The sequence below is a fragment of the Sorex fumeus genome, unplaced genomic scaffold, assembly GCF_029834395.1.
Source record: "Sorex fumeus unplaced genomic scaffold, SorFum_2.1 ptg000039l, whole genome shotgun sequence".
NCBI lineage: Eukaryota > Metazoa > Chordata > Mammalia > Eulipotyphla > Soricidae > Sorex > Sorex fumeus.
In genome coordinates this window covers 27,287,917-27,298,782 of record NW_026606096.1, presented here as the reverse complement: position 1 = coordinate 27,298,782, position 10,866 = coordinate 27,287,917, and the positions used below count along the sequence as shown (strand labels likewise).

Genomic DNA, 10,866 nt, shown 5'->3' with positions numbered 1-10,866 from the left:
GTTCAATTCCCAGCATCCCATATAGTCCCCCAAGCACCACCAGGGGTAACTCCTGAGTGCCTGAGCCAGGAGGAACCCCCGCACAACACCAGGTATGACACAAAAAGCAAAAAAAAAAAATTTAAATTTCTTCACCTAGTGACTAAACTTTTATCAGCACCTCAACCCCAAACCCAGTGGTTTTCCATATCACTTGTATTCCAAATCTAGTCTCCCTCAGCCTGGCAGGCTCTTTCCACTGACCCTGAGATTCCTCCCTCATGCCAGTCTGCAGCTTCCATAGTTCTGTATCTCAGGCTGGGGAACGAGAGATCCCTGAACGATCATCTTCCTGAGGAGGTAAGTTAAAGCATGAGATTTGGAGTTGCGGGGAGTGGGGCAGGGCAGGGGCCAATTTTATACATTCTCTAAAACTGCCTTAGAAGTATACTGAGATTGAAAATCAGACGATCTATGTGAAGCATTTAATGGCCAGGATTGCCACCTCATTTCCTACCCAGGGGGTTTTGCCACTTTGTGAAACTGAGCCCTTATTTTTAGGCTGTCCTTAGAGGCTAAGATTTCCCGCTCTCTTGCAGCTCTGTGGGCCCTTGAGACCCAGCAGAACTGGCGGGAAGGATTTGTTTTTAAAATGAGGTTCAGAAATCCTTTTTCAGCCTATAACTGCTGAACAAGCAATTTCGCATACAAATGTGTGTACTTATTCAGGTTTATATAGAGAAAAAAACATGCAGCTAATCATTTATATAGATGCAGATCCATGTAACTGTGTAACTGATATTTATAGAGCCATAAAAGAAAACTATTGTTAAGTCTAACTCTCAGCATGCTTGGTAACTGTTATGTATATAACTCTAGCATGCCTACAACCTGTGCTCTTACAACTTTGGTACTTTCAATTCTAATTCTAATCAATTCTAATTAGTAGCAATAGGACCGCTGCTCAGATACACTTATAAGGTGTAGAATTTATATGTTATCAGGGCAAGAATTAAGAGAGAATATGGCATTTGATCTTGTTGACCTTCTGAGGAAATACTTCATATTACCCAAAAAATGAAAGAATTGAATATAGTAATTTTTTTTTGCTTTTTGGGTCATACATTGCCGCAATGCACAAGGGTTACTCCTAGCTCTGCAGTCAGGAATTACCCCTGGCAGTGCTCAGGGAACCATATGGGATGCTGGGAATCGAACCGGGGTTGGCTGCGTGCAAGGCAAACGCCCTACCCGCTGAGCTACGGCTCCAGCCCCGAATATAGTAATTTTTAAAAGATCATTTCACTTGACTTTAAAATAGCTTATATAGGACTGGCAGTTGTTCAGTGGCAGAACATTTACTTTGTATGTGTGAGGACCTGAATTCAATTCCCGACATCACACAAACAAAAATCATACACATACCTAATTACTACTAATTGAAAAGATTATTTTTCAACTTGCTGAATGCAATACATATTCTTTCTATTTATTAGATATGTGTTATTTTAGGGCCAGGGATTGACTCAAGGTAGAGCATGTGCTTCACATTTTAAGGCCCTAGGTTTGATTCCTGACTGCAGGATTTAAAAAGAAAAACAAAAAAAATAATAAACGTACAGGTTTTTCACATTTTTCTGGTACTACTTATAAACTCAGAATTTTCACCTAAGTTAGAGTGATACAGAGATTACTCTCAATTGATCTTTCCCTGGAGAAACTATTGCTTATTGTTTTTATAATCTTCTTCATCTCCATCCAGACCAAAGAAGTGAAAAGAACTATAGTTTTTGTAAAAAGTTCAAAGACTTATCTGTAAAGTACGAAAAGCCTCTAAAAATTACATGAAGTGGCCTGAGGCAAATGAGTAACTGAATCCTCCATATCTAAGTTTCAATGACCAAAATCCCACCCACCCTTGATTGTTAAATAGTTCAGTACATTATTTCTAACCTCTAGTTACACTAGAACGGAAGTCTTCATGTTACTGTAAGCAATTCAGCCCAGGAACTGAGCTTAAAATAACGCTTCAAAAAAGCTTAGAGCATCATTAGAGTTGATTACCAAAAAAAAGACTTTATTTTATGTAGTTGTCCGGATTGTTCTTTTCTTAAACACATGCTATTTAGAAAAAGTAACAAACAAAACTCTTCACCAGATATTGACAAAAACCATCTCCAAGAATACAAAGAGGAAGATAAACTGCTAGACAAGGCAATATTGGCCGAGACGTTGTCAAAAAGCTGTTAAAACAGTGATTTAAGCAAGTGGTGGTGTGAAAAACACAGTGATTAAAGACCAACTTGACTAACACACACACACACACACACACACACACATACACACACACACACACAGAGGAACCCTATCCAGGATTTGTCTCATTATTGCAACAATGAGCCATGTGGCAAAGAAGGGAGACTGCTCTGGGCAGCCTGTGTGGCTAGTAGGGGGAACCTCAGAGGCGTTTCTTCTCAGGAGACACTAAGCTTTTCGAAAGCATCACGGGTAAATTTAACTCATGGCACCGTCTCAAGCTTTTCCCCACAGCTGCATTATCCCAGTGTGAGACCATGTCTTCTCCTGCCACTAATCTTCAGAGCTGGAATGAAATCTGACAGAAGGGAAAGTGGAAGTCCTGCATTTTTTCTCAGAATCAGGGCAGAAGTGCCGATGAACAGTTCCAACAGCCCCAGGAAAAGAACAAAGGATCTTTCCAAGTGCCATTTACCTTGCTCGAGCCCCAGGATGGGGTGAGGGGGGCTGGCAGAAAGATCTCTCCCCCATCCTGGATCTTAGGCTGGTGTTAGAATAACAGTTTTGCATTCCCAGAGAGGAGTCATGTGGCTGGGTTAAAAAGTCCCAGATGGCTATTTTCACATATTTATAAAAACAAGTTTCCTGAGGAGTTTTGACTAGTACAACAAGGTTGGACGTCTCATTTGGCTTAAAAGGTACCAAAGTGCAATAAAACTGTATCGTTTTCAAATATTCTAGTCATGTGTTTGCTTTCCACTACCCACTCAGGGCAAATGAATAAGATTTTTATAAACTATCATCTGAACCCCAATTAAGTTTGGGATTTTAAGCAAGCCTTAAATTTGTTAAGTATAGTCTGTCTACTGATTGGATTGTCATAAAAATGTAGATGGTGGTAGGAATGACTACCACTACTATCTTGATTCTCAATCTCATAGATCATACCAGAAGAAACTATCTCTTCAAAAAGTGCCATGCACAGACACTAGATAGAGAATAGCAAAATTTTCAGTTATGCACCCAAGAGAAAGTTGATGGACTTCTCTTTTGCAGGGGCTACGGGGAGGGGAGTCCTCCCCCTAAGTGGTGCTCACCGCCTATTCTTGGCCAACCAGGCCGCTGGTTCAGTGCAAGGACCATGCTGGGGATACCCAAGCCTCTAGGGCTACACCCAGTGATGCTTGGAGGGACTATGTGGTACCAGGAAATAAATCCAGGTCAGGTACTGGCCAAGTATGCATCTTAACCATTGTACTACCTCCCAGCCTCATGGAACTGACTTTTTGTGGAATTTGAAGTTTTTATACTGAATGAGAATAGTTTTATGATAACTATTGATATCTATTGATTGTTATGATATCAAATTTGAAAATAATGGCATATTATTTCCTCAAAGTGAAACTTCGGGGGGCTGGAGCGATAGCACAGTGGGTAGGGCATTTGCCTTGCAAGCGGTCACACGCTGCCAACCCAGGTTCGATTCCCAGCATCCCATATTGTCCCCCAAGCACCGCCAGGAGTAATTCCTGAGTGCAGAGCCAGGAGTAACTCCTGTGCATCGCTGGGTGTGACCCAAAAACAAACAAAAAAAAGTGAAACTTCGGGCTCCCTAACACATCTCTGAATTCTCAATTATTTGAGGGGATTGGATGAAGTTTGTGGGATTAAGCATTCAGCAAAAGTCTGGACACCCAGAGAGAATGAAGAAAGCCGAGCCTTTTGTGAATCAAAATGATAAAGGGAAACAAACTTTACAGACCTGACTGGGCAGAAACAATGATTTGGAAAATGGTGGCATTGGCATAAACATTGGCGTCACTGTAAAGCACAAGTTGGATCAGAATCTTCAAAAGAGCAGTGAGAACAAAGATGCCATTCTAGACTCTACTAACAAGAATCCTACAGATCAGACTGTCCAACTTATGTAGCTCGAAGACTGTTTTTCATCAAAGCTCTAAGCAGTCCCCAAACAGTGGAACCTTCCAGCAGCATAAAATCAACCAGAGAATTCTCTCTCACTGTGTAGAGAGATCCCCCGGCTTGGAACTCAGCCTCTAACATTATCATCAGCTTATTTCAGAGGCAAATACTAGATAAAAGAATTCTGGAAAGGGAAGGGAGGGACTTTTTCTGATACACACTCAGGCCACTCTTGGAACCCAAGACCCCCAATTCAGCAGCTAATATTTGAGAGCCTCATCAGCCCTCAGTTTTTATGTTGGAATAAAAGAAAGCATGCACTCTTTGTTCCTTTTGGGCATAAACTATCAGGTGTTAGAGAAGCGCTGTGGGCCCCCAGCACACCGGAAGGCTTTGAGGGTCAGAATTAGAAAACTCTGGATGAAGTGCAGCCTGATTTTATGTGGTGGGAGTGAGCAGGAGAGCAGTACACCCCACAGTGCATTCAGCAGCACTGCTCCAACTCCACACAGATGTCACCTCTGACAGACTGGTGGTGTGTAGACAGCCGTGTGCAGGGGGACACTAGGCTCCACCCAGCTCTGTAAGAATGACTCTGCCCATGATTTCAACCATCAGCCCAGGCATTTCTTATTCTGCCTGTTTCAAATGACTATAAAGCTCCCCTAGAGATCAGCAGGGGACATGTTTCCTCCACCCCCCCCCCCCCCACACACACACACATACACCTGCCCATACTCTCTCCTTCCCCACAGCGATGGAAAGACAGAAAACAAGAGTGAGATTTGGGGGGCATGGGACCAAGTAGGTGATTTTAGCTGAAGAGGGAGACACTAGCTCCTCAATACACCCTGTTCCTCTGAGAAGTTCCCAAGGGTGACTGGAAACAGCCAACATGATGACCTCAAATCACAGAACAACAATTTCTCAGGACTGTGGGCTCTTCATCATGTCCTCTTGGTCTACCTAGGATCCTCGTTTGACTCACTGCCTTCTCTGCGACTCAACTCTTCTTGAGAGAAGTCTGTGGTCTGCCATGACTTCAGAGAGAAGGGCTTGAATAACCTAAGGGAATGATCCAAAGCCAGTTAGGGGAGTGAGTGACTCCCCAAGGAAACAAGAGATAAGCAGCTTCCTGACATGATGCCGGAAGGTGAGAAGGCCACAGCAAGCTCAGATGAGCATTATCAGTGGAAGTCAGTGGCTCCTCCAGGCCCGAGGGCAGCGGTGGAAGTCAGTGCGGCCTTTTCTGATGCTTCTCCATCAAGATTTCTTCCAAGCACAGGTGCCGCCATCATCGGGAAGAGGGGGAGTTGGAAAACACAGCCAAAGGTTCTGTATCTCCATGGATGGGAAATTAATAAAATTCGGATCCTCTTCATCCTCGGTTGGCAGGCCAGCAGACTCCCTCCAGGACAGCCTCTCTTGGAAAACATCAGCCCCATTCAGTAGTGGGCTTAGTGGTCACTGAAAAAAAAAAAAACCAACAAACAATGAAACAGGAGCAGAATTCCATGAGCTCCAGGACTTGGGTCAGCCCTCCCCGGAGCTGCTGTGAGCACCCTCATGGGTTCAAGGTACAGACCCAGAACAGAGGCTGCTGGGAGGCTTCTTTCCTTGCTGAGGAGACCCACAGAAACCCTGAAAGATGCCCTAGCTCACACTCAGATATCCCTGCCCTGCACTGCTGACGTGGAGGGGAGCAGATGGAGCTGGGGCTTCCCCCTTTAATTACGCCGAATCCCATTCGGGTATGAATAGATGCCAAATTGCCTTTTTTTTCCCCCTTTAAGAAAGTTTTCCATGTGTTGTTTTCCCTCCAGAGCGTGTGGCCCTGGCCTGTTCTCAAGAGCCTGTTTTTTTGTTGTTGTTGTTCAGAGCCACAAGGGATCTGGAGATGCCTTGGAGTGTCATTTGGAATTCAATGGCCGGGCGGCGCGGTGTGAACAGACAGCAGTGATGGACGCGGTGTTTGGACAGGGCCGAGCTGCTGGCCGATGTGTGCTTTTGTGTCTCACTTGGCAGTCTCTGCTGAGTATCTGGCTCGGTGGTTTTTCTCCCCGTGAGACCACACATCCACCCACATGTCCCAGAAAGCCGGCAGCCCCGGCTCTCCTCCTGCTCTTTCGTCTACTTTTGAGCCCTTCCCTAGGTCTCTAACTGAAGTCCCCCCAACCTCCCAGGACTTGTCTGACAGTTCAGAGTCAACACAACCTGCACCTCCACTGCCCCTCAGCCAGTGCTCACTGCCATCAACCTTGTCTCCGATTCCCACACACCTGAGCCCCAGGCTTCCAAAGCCACTTGACAGGACGGGTCCACCGACAGATGGAGCGCCTGATCGGTGGATGGGCAGATGGAGAGATGAAGGGAGAGAAGATGAAAGGGGAAGTGATGTTGAGCACATGTTAGTGCATCTGTGTTTTGTACTGTGATGGGGAGAAGCTGAGAGAGGAAGCCAACTCCCTGGGAAAGGAGGAGAAGAGGCGGGCATGCTCTGCAGCAACCTTCGCTTTCCATGGAAACTGGTCCCAGAGGCAGGCTTCTCCCCTAAAGAGCCGTCAAATGTCTCAGCCCACTTGGAGAATGATGTTAGCCTGCTCAACTGAACTGGGCAAGGAGGGTTCAGTTCTTGGAAATGGGTGGCAGCCAGCTAATAGCTCTAAGAGCCAGAAGTCCATCGCCACCAAACAGAAGGCTCCAGATTGCGGGTCCCTTTCTCAAGGGCACGAAGGCCCATGCTTCCGAAGCCACTTTACAGATAGACCTTTGATATTTGTCTTTGATAGTTCGGCTCTTCCAAGCAGAGGACAAAGCCGAAGAGCAGCAACGCAGTCCCTCTCCTGTCTATGATACTACTCTGCATCCAGCACTGGTCTGTGTCCAGCAGAAGTAATTTTTTAAAAGGTAATCACTATATAGTCAATTAATGTTCATCACTTTAAAATCACTGTCACTGTCCTCCCATTGTTCATCGATTTGCTCAAGTGGGCCCAGTAACATTGTGAGACTTGTTACTGTGTTTGGCATATAGAATATGTCATGGGTAGCTTCCCAGGCTTTGCCGGGCGGGCGAGATATTCTCAGTAGCTTGCTGGGTTCTCCGAGAGGGGCTAAGGAATTGAACCTGGGTCGGCCGGTTGGGCCGCGTGCAAGGCAAACACCCTACCTGCTGTGCTATCACTCCAGCCCACTTTAAAATACAAAATACAAATCAGTAGTCAACAAAACTACTTCCAGTCTTACCATAGCTAACCTTTAGGGATCTGTTCTTCTAAACTCCCTTCTTTGATAATAATATATACTTCTTTTTAAAATTTTTTTGTGTAAGAATAAGATGGGGCACTGAGCGATAATACAGAAATAGCACCAGAAGGTGTTAACATGTTTGTATCACATGTGGCTGGCTGTGGTTTAATCCTTAGGGTCACATGGTCCCCCTTGGAGCACTGCCAGGACTGTCCCCTGAGCTCAAGGCCAGGATCAGCTCCTGAATGCCATCAGGTATGGCCCCCAAAGCAAACAAAAAGAGACCAGGGTACGGGAGATGACTCAAGATCAGGGGCACATGTGTGGCATAAACAGGACCCCAAGTGCAATGCCTGGCACTGCACGGCCCTCAGGTACTACTGGGGGTAACTCTGGTGGACCCTCATGCTTCCGGAATTAGATTCAATTCATCCTAACATATTGTATGGCAGTCTGCTTTCCTTATTCTCCTTGACAGGCAGACACCTTTCCTTGCCAGTAAACAGGATATCTTTCTACTGGTGACAAAGTATTCCATTGTCTCCATAGGCCAAAATCAAATTTTAGCTATGTTTTTTTGATTGAACATTTAGGCTCTTTTCAATTTTAGTTTCTAGCTATTAGGAAAAAATTCTATATCTTAGCACACTTCCAAATGTTACCTCTGTATAAATATCTAGAGGAGGAAATGTTAGACTAAAATCTGTGCGTGTGTAAAGCTAGAGTAGCCTTCAGTCCATTATGCCTCTTCCTCAAAATATCCGTATAAATACCCAAACACTTGACTTTAGAGAAACGTCCTCTTCTTCTCAAGTCTTTCCAATGCGAAATATTATTATTTCTGATGTTTGCAAATTCAGTAATGATGCATTTACCTTGACTTTTTTAAAATGACAAGAATAGATATTTTTCTCAAAGCTCTTCTGCTAATTTTAATTTCTTTTCTCTCACTAAATTGCATATTGATATTCTTTGTTCATATTTAAAATGAGAGACAATTATATTTTTATTGGTTTATGTATTAAATTTTTGTTCATTATATATACTATGTTACTGTGTTTGGCATATCGAATACATCACGGGGAGCTTGCCGGGCTCTGCCGTGCGGGAGATACTCTCGGTAGCTTGCTGGGCTCTCCGAGAGGGGCGGAGGAATCGAACTCGGGTTGGCCATGTTGGCTGCGTGCAAGGCAAACGCCCTACCGCTGTGCTATCGCTCCCAGTTTGTCATTTAACTTCTAATTTTAGTTATTGTGTGTTTTTTAAAAAATATTTTTGATTTCTTTTTTGGGGGTAAGGGGGTTGAGAATTTTTTCCCTTTTGGCAGAGCTGATGATCAAACCCTGAGTTTCATACATGTGAGGCAAACATTCTACCTCTGAGCTGAACCCCTAACCCCCTTTGTGGTTTTAGAAGTATAGAATGTTTGAATTTAATGTAAATTTTTGCTTTTCTGATAATGGTTTCTGATTTGGATATCTTGCTTTCGAATAAATCCCCACCTTAAAGTTATATAAAACTGATCTATAACAAAAACATTTTTGAGAATCTCTTTTAACCTAAAGTGTGAGGTCAAGCTCTTGTGTGTGTGTGTGTGTGTGTGTCTTTGTGTGTGGGGGGGTTCACACCCAGTGATACTCAGGGGTTACTCCTGGCTCTAAACTCAGGAATTACTCCTGATGGTGCTCAGGGTTGCGTATGAGATGCTGGGGATAGAATCTGGCTCCGTCACTTGCAAGGTAAATGCCCTCCCCACGGTACTATTGCTCCAGCCCTATGAGGTCAAGTTCTAGATTTTCCCCACATGTGCTTATGGCTGTTTGTACATTTTCTAGTCTGTTCTATCCAGGAGTAAGTCCCCACTAATCCCAGGTGTTACTGTCAACACTGACACAAGTTCATGGCTCATCCCTCCTTCTGCTCCATCTTACAATTGCTCTTTTTCCTTTTTTTCTTTTATAAACTATCCTAACCACTTGCACACAGTTATACTTCCCAAGGAAATGTTCATTAGGCTCTTTAAGTGCCAGGATTACATATAAAATGATAATTTTTTACTTTATTGTCTTTCATTCAGACAGCACACGTCCCTTTCCAGTCATTTAAATCCCTATGTCCCTCCATGAAAAATTGAACGATTTCTTCGGTTTTTACCCCCCTATGCTTATGATGAAGTGCATGCCTGGGTCTTTCTCTGTTTGTAATATACTTTTCCTTTCTGTTAGTTGTTGCAAAGGGCACAGTGGTGGTGCTTAAGGGGCCCAAGCCACTCCAGGTGGTTCTCAGGGGTCACTCGGTATCAAGAACCCACCCACGGCCTCACATATGTGAGACAATTGGTCTCCCACCCTGAGTCACACCCCTGCCCCGCATCTAGGGGCTTTACATCCTGTGTCGCTTCTGCAGTGGTACCAATGTTGATGTGGGTAATTTAGTAGCTTTATTTTTTTCAGAGTAGAAGCGAGTCCAGGGGCAGGTAACAAGCTTGCATCAGGCCTCAGCCACTTCCTTGATCACACCTTTCTTAGCCAAGTTTCCTGTTCTCATCTCACCTGCCAAACACATCCTGAAACCACGTGCCTGTGGGGTGGTACATCCTGCATGAGAAAACGGGGGGGGGGGGGGGGGGGGAACAAAACGCTACAGGCCTGACCTAATACTTGGTGTTCTTCCTGCAGGTGTCTGCAGAAAACACTGCTCCAAATATCAAGAGGCTTTCAGATACCACCTTCTAAAACAGACTTGCAATTTCTAAAGAGAACATTCTTCAGTATGGCTCGTTCAGAACATTCTAGAAGCGTTTTTGAAAGTTTGTGTGTACTATGTCACCACAGACCCTAGGAGCTCAGACCTGGTCCCTACCACTAGGGCTCTGAGAAGCAGGAAATGCACGTCACCATCGCCAGACAAGAGACGTCCCACTGTGGGGACACGTTGCTCCAGCTCCTACTAGAGCAATCCTCACAGGCCAATGCTCACCAGTGGCACCGTGACCCGGAAGCCACGCAGCCTATTGGTAGGTTGGCTGAGCCAGGGCGCCCTCTGCCCTGCACATGCGTTTCTTTATTTAGTTAGTCCTTCCCGGCTGTCTCTGTGGCTATTTATCATCTCTGCTAAATGATCAAATAAACTCAGACGTTAACTCTGGCAAATCCTCGAATTCCCTGTTAAAAATACCTTGGCACACTGCCATAGAACGACAACAAATAAAATAAGAAATCCCACTTCAAACCTCTATTGCTCGTCTCGATGGTAATGTGTGTGGTTTTAGCAACTTATCTCTGACGGCGGCTTTAATGAGTCATTTTCTCAGAGTGTCAAATAGATAATTTAAGAAAGTGGGTTGCCCTTCCCCTAAGCCCGTCTGGTAGCAAACCTGTGAACTGTGAGGCCTGCCGGGTGGATGGGGGCACGTCTCCGTCTCTGTCAGAGAGCACGGCAATGTGAGGCTTCCCGGGA

General features: G+C 44.7%; 1 protein-coding gene across 1 annotated transcript in view; it reads right to left on the bottom strand.

The window, feature by feature from the left end:
* Positions 1 to 5,549: 5,549 nt before the first annotated feature.
* Positions 5,550 to 10,866, bottom strand: part of TMEM154 (transmembrane protein 154) — a 31,373-nt gene continuing 26,056 nt past the window's right edge. The window contains exon 8 of the mRNA XM_056119028.1: positions 5,550 to 5,625. Coding sequence (XP_055975003.1) covers positions 5,616 to 5,625 — 10 coding nt within the window. The 3' untranslated portion in view covers positions 5,550 to 5,615. The remainder of the gene's footprint in view (positions 5,626 to 10,866) is intronic.